The sequence below is a fragment of the Leptodactylus fuscus genome, chromosome 2, assembly GCF_031893055.1.
Source record: "Leptodactylus fuscus isolate aLepFus1 chromosome 2, aLepFus1.hap2, whole genome shotgun sequence".
Classification (NCBI taxonomy): Eukaryota; Metazoa; Chordata; class Amphibia; order Anura; family Leptodactylidae; genus Leptodactylus; species Leptodactylus fuscus.
In genome coordinates this window covers 137,454,880-137,473,201 of record NC_134266.1, presented here as the reverse complement: position 1 = coordinate 137,473,201, position 18,322 = coordinate 137,454,880, and the positions used below count along the sequence as shown (strand labels likewise).

Here is an 18,322-nt window from a genome sequence, read left to right as displayed (position 1 = left end):
ACTGCTCTTGCCACTGCAGCCCCTACCATCTCCTGTATCACAACCTAATACAATGACAACTGATCCTCCCATTGCTATGACATCACCAATCCTACTTGAGCAGAAAGTAATTGCTCCAGGAAACTGAAGCCTGATCCAGTGCACCAAGTGCTTCATTTGTAGAAGACTTCAAAGTTGTGTTTCTATCAGCCTATCAGTGTAATGTAATGTACTCTGTACCTCGGTGGTGGCTTTTGAATATGCTTGGGGGAGGTGACAGACTCCCTTTAAACATATATACACACATATATACACACACAGACATACACACACATACATATACAGTGGCGGCCAAGAAAACTGCACCACTTCACAAAATGTAATGATTGTAGCAAAAATAGTGTTATTTTCAGTAATACATTTGAGTATTGCATCAGACAATAATTACAAGGTATTGCATTATCCGTTTCTATATATGGCACAGTGGAAGGGAAATGTTACTCAAAAGTGTTTCGATAACTTGAAGTGAAAGGATGGCGAATTACATCCAGTTGACAGAAAAAAAAAAGTGTAGCTTTTGCTCTGTCCCAAAAAGGGTTGTCTGTATGTGCTGTTGCTGCTAAACTAAGCTGTCACCACTCAACTGTGGCTCGGTTACTGAAATTAAAGCGGGAAACAGGTGATTTGAAGCAAAAAGCAGGATCTGATTGAAAAAGAGTTCCTACCCCATCTCAAGACCGATATTTGAAGAGATTGTGTCTTCGTAATCATCAGAATAGTGCTTTAGACTTAAAAGTTGAGTTTCAGAATGCGTCTGCTGTTGAAATAAGTGCACAAACTATCCCAAGACGTCTAACAAAATGTGGTGTTCGTGCCTATCTAACCCAAAAAGAAGCCACTGTTGACCAAAGAAATGAGGAAAAAGCGACTTTCGTGGCCAAGAGGCATGTTTCTTGGACAAAAGAACAGTGGGACAATGTCATCTTTTCTGATTAATCAAAATTCAATCTCCATGGATCAGATGGGAAACTATGTGAGAAGACGAAAACTGGAGCATACCAACCAGAATGTATTTTATCAACTGTAAAGTTTCCAGCAGGCCAAATGATTTGGGGGATGCATAACAAGCAAAAGAGTAGATCGAATGACGTTTATCACATGCAAAACACTACTGTGACATCTTAGAGACATCTCTGAAGCAGACTATCACCAATCACTACTCAGACAACCAAAACTGCATATTTCAACATGACTCCGCACCTTGCTACACAGTAAAGTCAGTGAGTAGTTCTCATGAGATTTATTCATATGTTTATTTCCTAATGTTATTTTATTAACGTTTTCTCTTTCTCCACTTGCTTCAGGTCCAGGAATTCCATAAAACGAGCAACATCCAAGTGTTGGAATGGCCTGGCAATAGTCTTGATATCAATCCTATTGAACATTGCTGGCATATCATGCGTTGTAAAATTGTTGCGAAGAAGCCAAAGAGTAAAACTGAACTCCAAGAAGTCATTAATAGAGTGTGGCATCATGAAATTGACCAGCAATACGTTCAGAACCTGATTAATTCCATGCCAGATAGATGCAAAGCAGTTATTGCAGCTAAAGGAGGATCAACAAAATATTAAGCTCCAAAATATGTTTATATATAATCTCATAATGTTGTATTATGGTTCCATTGGTGTTTGTGACAGAAGAAAACCCCAATAAAAGTTACCTAGTTTGTAAGGAATGATACAACAATGATTTCTTTTTTTCAATTTCTATCCTCTTCTCTCCTGGTTGACGAATATTTGGCAATTTTGTACATATTGCGTGACATTTTTCAGGCGATTTTGTAGTAGGAGGTATACATATCTGCAGGGACTCAATTTGTACGCATCACATACATTTGACAAAATACACTGGTGGTGCGGTTTTTTTGTCCGCCACTGAAATTATATATATATATATATATATATATATATATATATATATATATATATATATTATATATATAGCGCGAAGTGAGGGAATTTAAATTGTGAGCACTATCAGTATGTCTTTGGAGTGAGGGAGGAAACCTGAGAAACCCACATAGAGAGAAACTATGCACAAGTTGCCCTTGGCTCCTAGTATATACTGTGTTTTTCGTCATACAAGACGATTTTTTAACTCCTAAAACTTTTCTGAAAAGTTGAGGGTCGTCTTATACGCCGGGTATACGGTGAGGCAGGGGGCGGAGGAGCGGGATCGCAACGCTCCTGCTGCCACTGGCTTCCTGTAGCGGCAAGAGTGGAGCGATGCTGCGGCCCCAGCCTCACCTATTTTATTACAGCAGATGCCGGGTATGTAAAGATAATGGTGGCCGCTCTGCTGCAGAGTGTTCGCCATAGCAACAAGGTCTCCACTGTATCAGGCCCGAAGCATGCACCCTGATTGCGGGCAATAAAGTTTATCACTCCCCCCACCAAGTGTAAAAACCGCCGTTGATTTCCCACAATTTCGCTTCCGATTTAAATAAAAGGTGATCTAACCAATAGACATTCCCCAAAATGGTATAACTACAGAAAACCTGGCCCTTCCAGATTGTCCGTGCAACCCCCCCCCCAGGAAAAACAAAAAAAAACAAAAAAAAAAACTGTTTCCGGGCGGAAAGAGGCTGCATACGGACACCGTCGGTTTGCTTTACAACCCATTCAAATGAATGGGTTGTAAAGCAGATTGCCTGTCCAGTTTCTCCGGGATATAGGACAGAAACCCCGGGACGAACAGCTGGTCCAGGACTGGAAAGCAAATAAAAGCATTAAAGAGTATGCTACGGGGTAAGTGTGCATTAAGAAGAGGTACCCTACAGAAGAGGGGTAGTCTTATATGGCGAGTATATATAATATGCTATATATACACACGTATTTTCCGCTGTATAAGACGATCTCCAACTTTTCGAGTTAAAATATTGAATATATATATATATATATATATATATATATATATATATATATACATACTGTATATATATTTTCTATATTTTAACTTGAAAATCGTGATCGAGATCGTGTTATACAGCGAAAAATACGGTATCTATATCAGGAATGTTGAAGATACACTCTCAGATTCTGTGAAGGCAAAGACTCCTAAACGTGTCTCACCATGCACAATACAATTGCAATAAAATAAAAAATTATATATATATATTTTTTAATAGAAACAGTAAGGAGGCATTAGAGCAGGGGTCTCAAACTCGCGGCCCGCTTGCAGCCCCCTGAACAATTTTGTGCGGCCCGCACAAGCCTAGGGACGCCGGATCCGCGTTGAATACATTGCGAGATGATTATATCCACTAGCGGCTAGTGGATATAATCATCTCGCAATGTATTCAACGCGGATCCGGCGTCCCTAGCGTGACTAGCCGCTATGTTCCGGCTAGTGGACATATAGGCGCGATGTGATGACGTCACATCATCATATCGCGCCTACAGGTCTATTAGTGAAACTGCAGAGCGTGGCGGGGGAGCGTTGGATGGTGAGTATAAGTGTTTTTTTTGTGTGTTAAAGAGGACCTTTCACCATTTTGCCCACAGGCAGTTCTAAATACTGCCGGAAAGCTGACAGTGCGCTGAGTTCAGTGTACTGTCGGCTCTCCCGATGTGGGCCCAGTGTGAAGAGCTTACGGTCTGGTACTGTAGCTCTTCTATGGTCAGAAGGGAGTTTCTGCCACTCAGTCAGAGACGTCCTTCTTCACAGCACAGCCAATCGCGCTGTGCTGTGAGAGCCGGGAGGAACTCCCCCTCCCTCTGCTCGCAGTACTCGTCCATAGACGAGCATTATCAGGGAGGGAGGGGGGAGTTCCTCCCGGCTCTCACAGTACAGTGCGATTGGCTGTGCTGTGAAGAAGGACGTCTCTGACTGAGTGTCAGAAACGCCCTTCTGACCATAGAAGAGCTACGGTACCGGGACCGTAAGCTCTTCACACCAGGCCCAGATCGGGAAAGTCGACAGTGCGCTGAACTCAGAGCACTGACAGCTTTCCGGCAGTATATAGAACTGCCTGTGGGCAAAATGGTGAAAGGTCCTCTTTAAACATTGAGGTGAAATGAAGGGGCTCATGACACTGGGGGCAGAGATGGGGGGACATGACACTGGGGGCAGAGATGGGGGGACATGAAACTGGGGGCAGAGATGGGGGGACATGAAACTGGGGGCAGAGATGGGGGGACATGAATCTGGGGGCAGAGATGGGGGGACATGAATCTGGGGGCAGATGAAGGGTGTATATGTAACTGGGGGAAAGATGGAGGGGGGGCATATAGTTTACGGGTGACTGTAGGAGGATTATACAGTGTGGGGGCACATGAAAAATGAATGGGCAGAGTCAACATAAAAGTGGGTGGAGCTAAATTTGCCGCGGTGCGGCCCGCCGACTGGCTGGGATCTTGCTCTGCGGCCCACATGCTGAGTTGAGTTTGAGACCCCTGCATTAGAGGGTTTCTCAAAAACATGGGTGTGGGGTTGTTGGGGGGTATGGGAAGTATTGGCCTTTATATCTATCCATGCCGACAGCAGCACCCCCTTGAATGTCTCAGTTCTCATGCATGTATGTATACAGCAATTCAGCCAACATATGGAAGGAGTAAAAGTCAAAGCCCCGATCATACGCAGCCAGTGTGGAGAGCTCAGAATTACACCCTTTGCCTGCTCCTGCCTGACACCACTCTACTGACAGTACAGCGACTAAATAGTACATCAAAAACAAAAAAGCACCGCCGGGTGTAAGCGTTGTGCCCGGGAGCCGCACTGGGAATACGAGAATTCCGGGGCTGTGAATACACCGCTGCTGAGAATTGTTTGCACCTGAGGAAGGGCAAATTTTATGCCCAAAATGCGTCGTGCTCTGAATTACCTAATAAAGTCGTTGACCTTCTCACCTGTGGAGCGCAGTCTCTCCTTCACTGGCTCATCCAAATTTGATCCAGTGTTTGTTCATAGCCGTTTAAACAGTACATCAGGCATTAAAACTAACAGCACATTGCTTGGGAACGAGGGGGCTAGAAAAAAGATTCCAGTTGTGCCAAATAAGGAGCAGCAGCTATTAAATGCTGCAAAGAGCTGAACTTTGCGGAGATGGTGAAAGGTTCAATTTCTAAATGCCGTTATGAATTATTTCAGGAGTATGAAAGTGAAACGGTGATTTATGTGAGTGATGACACCAATTCCTTTCCTGTGGCCACATATTGGCCTCAGGGGTTACGTGCAGCAAAAGGACTGTTGCTTGCAAAGGAACACACTGGACAAGACAGCAGTGGTGGACACTGGAGGACAGATGAGAATTTTTTTGGTTTTGTTTTTCACCTTCAGTTGGTAGGAAATAGGAACTTACCAGTCTTATTTCATTAACTTATACAAGCACCTAGACAAATAAAAACTGTTTGTTATCAGTGGGAATCCAGCTGAACTCCTGCCAGAAATTACATTAGACTATAAAGCTTGTACTAGGGCTAGTAATGCCCATTACCAATTGGGGCAGAAAAACCCAGACAGCAGGGCTGAAGGCCTGTATCCTACTCAACTGACATAAGACACTTTAGACCCAATTGAAACCGACAAAAAGAGAAACCTTTATTTGACAATCCATGTATATTTCTATAGCAGATGAATACTGACATCATTTTTGGCCTTGAACAAATCCTCCTACATACTGCAAACTCTATTCACCAGCACTGCTGGCACAGGCATTTAGCCAAGTGAAGAGATCAGTTATACCCTAGAATTCACTGCTTAGTCTATCTACAGCAGATGTCTGTAGCACTTGTCACCATTTCTACGGCTGGAAATTTTTTTTGCATATATGACCACTTACTAGCTGGTACCCGCGACTTCGTCTGCGGTGATTGTAGAAGTGGGTATATACAGGCGTGGGTAAGGTTTTCGTACTGTGTATAAGGGATGGGATATGAAATGTAAGTTTGTATCTTGTTTTTGCTATAATTCAGAGAATGCGTGAGACTTTTGTGTTGAAGTTAACTTGTATTAGAGCTGCTATACGGTGTCGTGAGAAACTTTACATAGTGACTTTGGGACAGAAGTATTTTAAGTTAACCCTTTCCCGCCGATGGCATTTTTTGATTTGACTCCCCTCCTTCCAAACCCCATAACTTTTATTTCTCCGCTCCCCGAGCCATATGAGGTCTTAATTTTTCCTGGGACAAATTTTTCTTCATGATGCCACCATTATTTATTCTATATAATGTACTGGGAAGCAGGGAAAAAATTCTGAATGGGGTGGATTTGAAGAAAAAATGCATTTCTGCGATTTTCTTACGGGCTTTGGTTTTACGGCGTTCATTGTGCAACCAAAATGACATGTCCCCTGTATTCTGTGTTTCGTTACAATTCCGGGGATACTACATTTATATGGTTTCATTTACATTTTGACCCCTTAAAAAAAATCCAAAACTGTGTTAAAAATTTTTTTTTTTTGAAAAGTCGCCATTGTCCGACAGCCGTAAGTTTTTTTAGACGTGCGTGTATGGGGATGTATAGGTCGTCTTTTTTTGCGGGCCGGGTGTACTTTGTAGTTCTAACATTTTCGGGCAATGTTATTGCTTTGATCACTTTTTATTCAAATTTTTATCAGAATCAAAACAGTGAAAAAATGGCGGTGTGGCACTTTTGACCATTTTTCCCGCTACGGTGTTTACCGAACAGGAAAAATTTTTGTATAGCTTTGTAGAGCTGGCGATTTCGGACGTGGGGATACCTAACATGTATGTGTTTCACGGTATTTAACTACTTTTATATGTGTTCTAGGGAAAGGGGGGGTGATCTGAATTTTTAATCCTTTTTAAAAAATTTTTATATTTTTTTTACTTTTTTTAAACTTTTTTTTTTTGCATGCATTAGACCTCCTAGGGGTATTGACATGGGTGGGCAGTGTCGCGGATTGTCAGAGCGGTGGGGGTCGGCAAACACGGCTGCTCCGGAGCGTTAAAGAGAGCCTCCTGGAGTATCGTTAAGGTGAGGGGTAAAGTGGTAAAGTATCTGTATATGTGATTGTGTGGGGTTAGGGGCTAAGCTGTAGAGGGTAATAGGAATTTTGGGGCTTGCTATGGTCCAAAGTGTGTGAGATTGCAGAGATGGTGGTGTGAGTTTGGGTTTTGTGGGGGTCCTGGCACAAACGTATGTGCGCTATTGTGACGAAAAGTAGCCTATTGCGCAATCGGGTGTATTAGCTATGTTTGTAGAAAATTTCAGCCAAATCGGTGGAGCGGGTTTTGCGTGATTGAGGAACAAACATCCGAACATCCAAAACTCACAAACCCACAAACTTTCACATTTATAATATTAATAGGATTACTAGTCAGCACACAATTTGATAGTATTCTCAAAGTGCAAACTTGTGAACACACCTTGTCACATTTACCTATGTATACTGCATTTTCCATATGTTGCCTAAGACGGGTGTCAAAATAAGTTTGACACCCCTGCCAAAGGCCAGGACACCTCAAATTACATCACATAGTCCAGCCCAGAAAATTCTGGTAAATTTCGTACTTACCATCTTTTGGTTCCAAGTTGTGCATCTCTATGGCCCTACCGGTTATCCTGTCACTTGCAGAGTGGGAGAATGCATGGCCAGAAGGACATTAACCCCTTCTCACTCTGCACTGTACTATTATGTCACACACGAAGCATTAAAATAACGTTAAGTGCTGTAATGGTACTGAGCAGTAATGGCGCAAACACAAAAGCTGTGCTCGCAGCTTTACTCCCGGCTCTACACAGCCAAGACCTCTTGGATGCCGTGGTCAAGAGGGTATCGTGTATTGTAGTCTATAGTACTGATCCAGCAATAACTGCATCGCTGGCTCAGGTGTACAAAAGGGACAGGAGAAAAAAAAAAATAAATAAAAAAAAATACACACCAGAAGTAATGTAGCCCAAAAAACACCAATAGAGAGCACAAGTTGTCCTGAAAAAAAAAAGCCCTCAACCAACCAAAAAAATAAAGAGTTTACGATCTCAGAAGCTGGAGATGCAAAAATAATTTCCCCAAATTTGTTTTTGTCCTACAGAATTAGTACAGCATAAAAAAAATAAAAAAACCAAACAAACCCAAAACAAGACAATCTAAATGAGGTATCATCATAAGTGTACCGACCCACAGAATAAAAGGTATTGTTACTTATGCTAACTGCTACATAGCAAAAATTTAAAAGGTAAAATGCAATGCCGGCATTGTTTTTTTAATCCACAACCCCTCCCCCCCAAAAAAACAAACCAAAAACATGTTAATAAAATTCTAAGTTATAGGCACCCAAAAATGGTGTCATTACAAAATTCATCTCATCCTGGGAAAAACAGCAGCCCTCATATGAGAGTAGATATCAGGGTACAAACCCAATTTAGAGCTTAGGAGGAAAAATAAACCAGAAGTGACCCCCAGACATCCCCCTTCCCCCATTCATAGGAGCTACTGGGAAAATAGGGAATTTGGTGTTCCCAATGTACTCCGCACAGCTTACACTTCCACCATCCTCTGTGCATTTATGTCTGGGATACTAATACTCACTACACCCCTTGATAAATTCTTTGATCGGTGCAGTCTTTAAAATAGGGTCACTCCCTAGGGGATTAGACTTTACATCCATCTTATAGGCTCTGCAGACATGACATGGCGTCCATAGCAAACATCTGAATCTGCGCTCCAAAAGAGACACAGTGCTCTGTGCCCTGTTGTGTGCCTCAATTGCAGTTTATACCCACATGTATGACATTGTTGTACCCAGGATAACACAACTTATGTCATTTTCGGGTATAAACTGCTGTTTGGGCACAGCAAGGAAGGAGTGTAGGTATGTGCATGTGTAGGCCTAAGTGTTATGAATGAACTCTTCACATATTGAACTCTTAATTTTGCGAAGTGTGGCGCATATAACTTTTTGTTTGGTTTACATTTTTAGCAACTAGTAAACTGTTCTGCATTTTTTTTTCTAATTAAACACACACCCTTCAAGTCAAAATTGCATGACAGCGCCTGTTCATATACAGTGCAAAGTGGCAAACAGACAATGTTGCAGGTGTCTAGTACCAAAATAATAATATAGGTATGATTTTTAATGTACCAATCAAACCTAAATTACAGCATCTGAAAACTGTGTGAACATTGTCCTGGCTACTGGTAAAGCAAATTGTCCAAAAAACCCTGGCAGCAAAATGGTTAAACTGCTTCATTCACAAAATGTAAAGAAAAGTTATGGGTATTAGAATATGGTGAAGAATATTTTTTCCTAAGTTTTGGATTTGAGAATAGGCATTAAAACATAAAACTAAATTAAGTGTATTGTCATGAGAGTATAGACTCACAGAATATAGGTAACGTTATTTTTGATGTATATTATGTGCTGTCATAGCAAAACCCAAATACTGTTTTTTTCCCTTTTCGGAACGTCATATAAGTCATTACAATAAGCAGTCATGTGACTGAACAGAAAAAAAAATGCTATGGCTTTTAAAAGACAGTGAGTAAAAACAAAGTGCAAAAGTGAAAGTGTCTGGCAGGAAGCGATTAAACATTCATGACGTATCTGAGATCATCCATCAAGGTTTAATCGGTGAGCATCTAACCTCCAGGACTTCAGCTGATCACTGTGTAGAGAATACTCAGAACCTGGTGGCAATTTGTCAGAAATATGGGAATTGTGAACCAGCAAACTTACAATGCAGGGCACCAGGAATGTTAGAACTCATTTACAGTGAAATGGTCATTGAAACCGGAGGATTGCTTTAAATACATTTCCTCATTATGATCGTTTAGTACAAAAAGGTTGTGGCACATACCTTAGGCTGACTGCTGGTTGCTTGTGCTGCAGCATTTGGAGTTGGGTCTGTCAGCCTTGTTATGAACTCCTCATTCTGGATCCCATTACGTTCAACAGTCTCTAAAGGATTTTGACACTTTGAATTTTGTTCAGTTTCAGATGACTCCGTGTTTACATTTGGCTCAGTCGCAGCTCCAGAACATGCATTGGAAGACAAGGTTTCCTTTACTAACTCCAACTCTGCAGGATGATGATTAACCTTTGTTAAATCTGGTGTAGGAAGGGAAAGTGGTTTCTGATCTACCTCTAAAGTACTGGAGCATGTAGCTTGGACTAGTAACACCTGATTAGAACCCTGTAGAGGTAATGTAGAGTCCGATATTAGAGGACCATTACCGCTAGTAGCGGTTTCAGCCAATTCTCCACCTCTGCGGTCCTCTAAATAAAAGTTACCACCAGGACTTAATGCCAAAATGTTATCAATCTCACAGTCAAAATCAAGGTCAATGTCTGGGTCCTCAGTCCAATCCACTGCATCATACCTAGACAGTGAGAGTGATGGTTTCGGAACCACCGTTTTAGGGGTCGGAGACTTCACAGGAGACTTCACAGGAGACTTCACAGGAGACTTCACAGGAGACTTCACAGGAGACTTCACAGGAGACTTCACAGGAGACTTCACAGGAGACTTCACAGGAGACTTCACAGGAGACTTCACTTTGCAAACCCAAGACTTGTCTGATTCAGCCAGTGTCAACTGTACAGGATCAAAGGGTGAATTGCGGGGTGATGGAGGCATTGCAGCATAGTTGTTTATGTCGCCATCAAATTCGGGTTCTTCAGTCAAAGTGTCAGGTACCTCTAGTATATTGCAAGGTGAAGATCCACCTTTCTCAGCTTCAGTTTCTGAAGGTATAAATGTGACTACACAAGTTAACCCATCATACTTTTTTGAAGGTTCAGCAGCATAACAAGAGTCATCATCACCATGCTCCTCCTCATCTTCTAGATGGGAATTCATCTCATCTATAGTCATGTGCAAGGGAGAGTCACTCTCACCCTCAGTAGGTTCCAATAAAGAATCTTCCCACTCTTGATCAGGACTTTGCCTGAGTGGCTGAGGGGCTTCAAAATCTGAGTTCCAAGAAGCAGAGGTATGGGTAGAAGCAGATAAAGGTGTGCTACAACTGAAGGCGGCATGACGTGATCTTTTAGAAGAAGGGGTCATTACTGTAGTTTTTTCCCTTTCCCGTTTGGATCCAGTGGCTCGCTCATTAACAATACTGATTTTTATCTCTTGCATAGTTCCTGGAAGAGGCTCTTCCCAGTATGTCTGGTAAAACAACACTTGCCTCTCAGAGGCGGCTTCAGAAACGGAGAGATCATTAATATCTTTCATTGGTCAGACTGCACAAGACGTCCTGCAAAAAAAAAAAAAAAAAAAAAAATTATTAATGGCCTGAAACAAGAATTCGCAGAAAATACTGGCAAACATTTCAGTATGACTACGATATGTATTCTTTTTCACATTACTACATTCACATGACTCAATGGTGTTAACCTGAGGTTGGTAAACCCACAAGCAGGTCTATTTTACCACTTCTGAATAATGAAGCAGTGCAATTCTATCAACAAAACAGAAAACTAATAGAGCCATTGAAAAACAAAGGATCAGTCACATATCCCATAAAATGTAAGCCAAGCCACCAATGTGAACAATGAATAAAGTAAAAGTTAGTGTTATTGACATGATAGGATTTGCCGATTGCTAATAATGGTTTGATTCTTAGAACATGCATTTTATGGGGCCATTTTTGTGGCTCCTTCAATAGACTCAGGTTAAAACTGATTACTCTTAGCTGGGAAACAAGAATTTTGTCACAGTCAAATGCATGGCCTTATGTGAATATGCACTTACAGCTTCCTTGAAGTATGACTTTTTTTTTTTTTTATCTAATAAGGATTAGTGGGTTTTTTCAGAAATCCATAGTGCGTCTCTCCTATTGTTTCCCCTCCCATCTCCATACACCATTGTCTATCAGGGGAGGGGGGGTATTCCTCACAGCCCCACAATGATGCAGAGATTTAAGGCTCACTATTCTGATACCTTTTCTCTGTGATGTCAGGTTCATAAGTCAATTGCTACAGCAGCAGCTCAGTCGCATTCAAGTAAATGGGGTTAAGTTACAATACCAAGCAATACCCCTATATAATGTACAGCACTGTGTAATCTGTGAAGGTCCTGGATGTCAGACCGGACGTATCACATATTGATGAATTATCCTTGAGATAGGTCATCAATATGCAAGTCACGGAAAAGCCCTCTAGGCCGAGTCCCCTATGTTGCGAAAAAGCTGCTTTTGTTGTTGAAGATTTAGTGCCTACAAAAAGAATGGGAAACATAAAGGAAAATCTTTTACTTCTCCTTTCTGCTCAATCCAGTCTTGGCCTTGGATAAAAAAAATAAAAAAAAAAACCCTTCAACAACAGTAAAGCTAGTAAAGGCTAGGTTCACATCTACGTCAGTCTCCTTTGCAGATTCTGCTAAAAATCGTTGGAAGAAGTCCTGCATGGAGGACTTTTCTCTCCACTGGACCCCAATATAGTCTATGGGGTCCACAGGTAATTGCTGTTTTAGTGAAAGGGCTCTCCATCCCAGCGAATCCGAACAATGGAGAGCCTGTGAACCTAGCATTAGACTAAAATGGTATTGTTATCTGTCATACACAGCTTCTGAGCTGAAATCTCCTAGCAGAATAAATGGAATATTTTACACCATAAAGTTAAATGAAAACCACTTTGAAATCTTAGGGTATGTTCACAAGGAGGAAAAGGTTGCGGAAACCTTTTCCGCCTTGTGAACATTCCGCGCGGCTAGCCACAACGGGATGCTGATACAGAATCGGCATTCTGTCGCAGCATACCGCTCCTGAGTAGGCCCAAATGAATGGGCCTAAACAGGAGTGTATCTTGATCCGCGGATGCAGTGGCTGATTCAGCTGCGGAATCTGAGGCAAGATAGGTCATCTCGATTGTTTTTTTTTTTCCCGCTACTAGCTTACGGGAAAAAGAGAGCGAGGTACTCCCATTTAAGTCAATGGGAGACATTTTTGCAGGTGGATTTTGAGGCGGATTCCACCTCAAAATTCGCCTGCAAAAATCCCCCGTGTAAACTAGCCATTAGGTGAAGTCAGGCAGAAACCACTAAATATACTATGCCATTTTGATAAATTTTCCTGTGGCCACTTACAAAGTAAACTAGTATAAGCGGCCATTTTCTCATGGCTGCTTACACAGTAAGCTGGGGTAAGCAGCCACAAGAAAATGACCGCAGGAGCCGACTGCGCTTGCCTAGAAGTTTGAAGCCAGCGCCGGAAGAAGACACAGGGAGAGGCGGTTCCAGGCGAAGATAGAAGCGGCAGAAGTGGAGATTTCTCTCACAGCATTGGGGACGACCCCAGTGCTGCCAGAGAACTAATTTGCATACAGAAGAAAACCAGGATTTCTAGCGAACAGCGGCACGCAGAAGACATCTATACGTAGGAGAAGAATAGCCTTTCTTAAGGCTATTCCTACGTGTTGACAAAAAAACATTAAAAATAGCATTTTAAATGAGAAAATCCCTTTAAAAGGGGATGTTCCAGTTTAGAAAAACAGGGCTGCTTTCTTTCGAAAGCAGCACAACACCTGTCAATGGTATGAGTGTAGTATAGCATCTCAGCTTTATTAACCACAACAGAGCTGAGCTGCTTTACCAGACAGTTGCAGGTAAAATCATACTCTTCACAAATATACACACAGTATACCGTATATACTTGAGTATAAGCCGAGTTTTTCAGCACAGTTTTTGTGCTGAAAAAGTGCTCCTCAGCTTATATTCGGGTCATTACAGTAATTTTCTGGTAGCAGGCCAGGATAGCAGACCCCGCCCCCCCCCCATCACACGCCCGCCGGGTGACGTGGCCACGCTAGCAGAAGTACCATAAGTACTTCTACAGATCTTAATATACAGAATCGCCGTGCTCCTGGCATGAGCATGGCGATGCTGTGGGCCCCGGCACCCGGATGCCGGGTCTGTAAATGTAATGGCGCTGCTCTGCAGAGCGGTCGCCATAGAAACCGGCACCTCCGCTGTAATGCTTACAGCAGAGATGCTGAAGCTTATGCCTGCGATCTCTGATTGTAGGCATAAGCTTTGGCATCTCCACTGTAAGCGTTACAGCAGAGGTGCCCTCCGGAGATGTCCTCCCCCCCTTAGGCCTGCCCCATACCTTTAGTGATGCAGGCCGGCTCCTGCACGGCGAGGCCGCAGGAGCCGACCTGTTCCGATGACAGCCGGGAGCCTAATGAAGGCTCCTAGGCCTGTCATCGCTATATTACTATTACGGCTGGTCTATGGGGGCTAAAAAAAAAAAAAGTTTAAAAAAAATATAAAAAATAAAATAAATAAGTTCTAAATCACTCCTTTCCCTAGAATACATATAAAGGCGGGTTCACAGCACCTGATCTCAGTTATGCAGGTTTCCGTTTTCTGACGGCAGAAGACAGAAACCGACATTCAGTGTCTGTAGGTGAGCCGTCTTCTGCTGCCCATGGCGAAAGGTTTTTTTTTTTTTTTTTTTTAACCAGACACAAAGTCCTGCATGTTCGACTAAAAAAAAAAACGATTTTAATGTGGAGAGCAGAAGACGCTCATCAGCAGACACTTTTCAAACCCATGAATGTTTCTCGGGCAGGAAACGGAAACCTGCATAACGGAGATTGGGCACTGGTGTAAACCTGCCCTCAAAGTAGAAAATGACTGTGAAACACATACGCATTAGGTATCCCTGTGTCTGAGAGTGCCCGGTCTACTGAATATAGGGGATCTGCAGTGCTCCTCTTCCGTCGGGAAGGGGTTAATAGGAGCACTGCAGATACCCTATATTCAGCCAGACTGAATTCCAAATGGGGGTAAAAAACCCCAGTCCTCAAGCTCAGGGAAGGGGCAGACAGACAACCAAAACACCCCCTCCCCTTTCCCAGCACCTACTGCACCCAAGAACTCGGCCATGTTAATTTTTGAAATTTTCCAGTAGCTGCTGCATTTCCCCCCCCCCCAGGCTTATACTCGAGTCAATAAGTTTTCCCAGTTTCTTGAGGTAAAATTAGGGGGATCGGCTTATATTCGGGTCGGCTTATGCTCGAGCATACACGGTAGATAAAAAATTAACACACATGCACAAATAAAGACAACATAAAAATAAAGCCCTATGCGTCACAAAAAAAAAAAAAAAAAAAGACACAAAAGTTAGTTGAATAACCCAAATGATAAAATTGTTATAGTCCTCAAAATGCAAAATACCAAAAAAAGAACCCCAAAACTTGGAATTGTGTCTGGTCCTGGACAAAAAAAATGGCATGATACTGAAAAGAATAAATAAAAAAAAAAAAAAAAAAAAAGAAGTTATGTACAGCCCTTGTAAAGTCACACACCCATGGTTATTTTTAGTGTGTGTGTGGGGGGGGGCTTTTACGCCACAAACATAAAAAATGGCTGTGTTGTCTCCACCACAGAAACCGGAGAAGAGAAAAGTCCAGCATGGAGGACATATCTCTCAGCTGGTCTCAGTATAAAATTGGTAGACATCCGACAGACCCCATAATCAACCATACATTAGTCCATCAATACATAGGACATCTCTTGTATTTGACCATTTCACAGTCCATTGAATAGACTGACGTCAATAAGGGATTCATGAAAACCAGTCCAAACGAGGATTCGAATTAGCTGTGAAAAAGGTCTGCTTTTTCACATCTGACACTAGGTTCAAACTAGCGTTAAGGGACTCTGTCCCCTTTCCACTTTTAGGCAGAGAGAACCAAGCAGGACTGTTGTCTCCACTGATTTCAGTATAACATCAGCAGAAACCGGGCAGAGTCCAATTTAGTCATTGGGTTCCACGGGTAACCCTATCTTTTTAAGCAGATAGGGTTTCTGGTTATTTTTTCAGGTCCCGAAGTGGGCCTAAGGGCTAGTTCACACGTATAAAAAGCCTTGCTTAATTTGGCACTGAAAATTCAGCGTCGCTTTTTTTTTTTCACACTGTTTTTTTTTTTTTTTACATTGGACGCTGTTTTTGACGCTGTTTGGGTTGCTGATTTTTTTAAGCTTTTTTTTTTTTTAACCAGCCATCCCACTGGGCATGGCCAAAATCCACTCCTTTTTGCCTCTAGGCACCATTTTAGCACACAACTCGGACAGAGCAGAGCTGACAGCTTTCTTTCAGAGTGGACTGCTTTTTAATATCAAAATTTTTTTAAAAAACCCAGCATGGAATCATGGCAGGAAGAAGCCAACACCCAGGACCACTCCTCTAGGAATTTTATGTGACTTCATAAAATGTGACATAAAAAAGCCTCGCTGTTTCGGTCGCTTTTTTTTTCTTTCCCAAAACAGTGGTAAAAAAAGCGACCAAAATCAGCGAGGCTTTTTTTTCAGCGCCCCATAGACTCCCATTGATTTCTTCAGGTGGAAAACGCCTGAAGAAAGGTCATGTCGCTTCTTTTTCTGCTAGCTGTTCACATAGGGATCCATTGTAAGGGGCTGATTTTGAAGCAAAATCAGCCTCTTTGCCCCCGTGTGAAGTAGCCAAAATGGAAACCTGAACGCTAGTGTGAGCCTACTGTGGTTTGTATCATGTTGTGTAAATAAGGTCTGAGGGCTCATACAAACATCCATCTGTTTCTTCTCTAATCCCATAGATTTCAATGGACAGTTCAGAAAGAACAAGAGTCTTTGTGCATTAGGTGCATGAACCTATAAAAAGCACTTCCATCTGAGATATTTATGGCATGTTCTGAAAATAAAACATGGCTCATCTCACTTCTACCTTGGCTCTTTCAACCACCCCTCCCCCCATTCAGTCCCTAAAGTTTACCAGGTTAGCAGCTGGAAGGGCCATGTGCTCAGTGCACAGCCATTTGGCCGCTATAGTCCCACTAGCATGCATCTTTGCATGTTACTATCTGCGCGTCCCTCAGCCATAACAGCACTATAGAAAGCAACTGCCCCCTCCAGCATGGGACTATAGAAAGCAAATTGCCCCCCCCCCTCCAACATGGCACTAGAGAAAGCAACTGCCCCCTCCAGCATGGCACTATAGAAAGCAATTGCCCCCTTCCAGCATTGCACTATAGAAAGCAATTGCCCCCTCCAGCATTGCACTATAGAAAGCAATTGCCCCCTCCAGCATTGCACTATAGAAAGCAACTGCCCCCTCCAGCATGGCACTATAGAAAGCAACTGCCCCCTCCAGCATGGCACTATAGAAAGCAACTGCCCCCTTCCAGCATTGCACTATAGAAAGCAACTGCCCCCTCCAGCATGGCACTATAGAAAGCAACTGCCCCCTCCAGCATGGCACTATAGAAAGCAACTGCCCCCTCCAGCATGGCACTATAGAAAGCAACTGCCCCCTCCAGCATGGCACTATAGAAAGCAACTGCCCCCTCCAGCATGGCACTATAGAAAGCAACTGCCCCCTCCAGCATGGCACTATAGAAAGCAACTGCCCCCTCCAGCATGGCACTATAGAAAGCAACTGCCCCCTCCAGCATGGCACTATAGAAAGCAACTGCCCCCTCCAGCATGGCACTATAGAAAGCAACTGCCCCCTCCAGCATGGCACTATAGAAAGCAACTGCCCCCTCCAGCATGGCACTATAGAAAGCAACTGCCCCCTCCAGCATGGCACTATAGAAAGCAACTGCCCCCTCCAGCATGGCACTATAGAAAGCAACTGCCCCCTCCAGCATGGCACTATAGAAAGCAACTGCCCCCTCCAGCATGGCACTATAGAAAGCAACTGCCCCTTCCAGCATGGCACTATAGAAAGCAACTGCCCCTTCCAGCATGGCACTATAGAAAGCAACTGCCCCCTTCCAGCATTGCACTATAGAAAGCAATTGCCCCCTTCCAGCATTGCACTATAGAAAGCAACTGCCCCCTTCCAGCATTGCACTATAGAAAGCAACTGCCCCCTTCCAGCATTGCACTATAGAAAGCAACTGCCCCCTTCCAGCATTGCACTATAGAAAGCAATTGCCCCCTCAGCCATAACAGCACTATAGAAAGCAATTGCCCCCTCAGCCATAACAGCACTATAGAAAGCAATTGCCCCCTCAGCCATAACAGCACTATAGAAAGCAATTGCCCCCTCAGCCATAACAGCACTATAGAAAGCAATTGCCCCCTCAGCCATAACAGCACTATAGAAAGCAATTGCCCCCTCAGCCATAACAGCACTATAGAAAGCAATTGCCCCCTTCCAGCATGGCACCGCTGCCTACCAGTTTAGTCTGTGGCTATATTAGGAAACCGTTACCCCATCTAGCACGGAGCCCATGGCTGTTTCCTACAATAAGCCATTAGACAAGCCTCTACATCACAGCCTCGGCTCCTCATACGCACCTCCGACCAGACACAAACACTGAGGACTTTCGGTGCAAGTCGAAAAGTGCCCAGCGTGTAGAAGAGGCGATAACACAACAGGCGGAGAGTA

At 43.1% G+C, this 18,322-nt stretch overlaps 1 protein-coding gene across 1 annotated transcript in view; it reads right to left on the bottom strand.

The window, feature by feature from the left end:
• The window catches only part of S100PBP (S100P binding protein), a 31,100-nt gene extending 12,830 nt beyond the window's left edge, over window positions 1–18,270 (bottom strand). Inside the window, exons 1-4 of the mRNA XM_075263113.1 lie at window positions 18,232–18,270; window positions 10,312–11,200; window positions 9,922–10,215; window positions 9,799–9,876 (exon numbers count right to left, since the gene is read on the bottom strand). Of these exons, the coding sequence (XP_075119214.1) occupies window positions 9,799–9,876; window positions 9,922–10,215; window positions 10,312–11,178 (1,239 nt within the window). The 5' untranslated portion in view covers window positions 11,179–11,200; window positions 18,232–18,270. The remainder of the gene's footprint in view (window positions 1–9,798; window positions 9,877–9,921; window positions 10,216–10,311; window positions 11,201–18,231) is intronic.
• Between the last annotated feature and the right edge of the window lie 52 nt (window positions 18,271–18,322).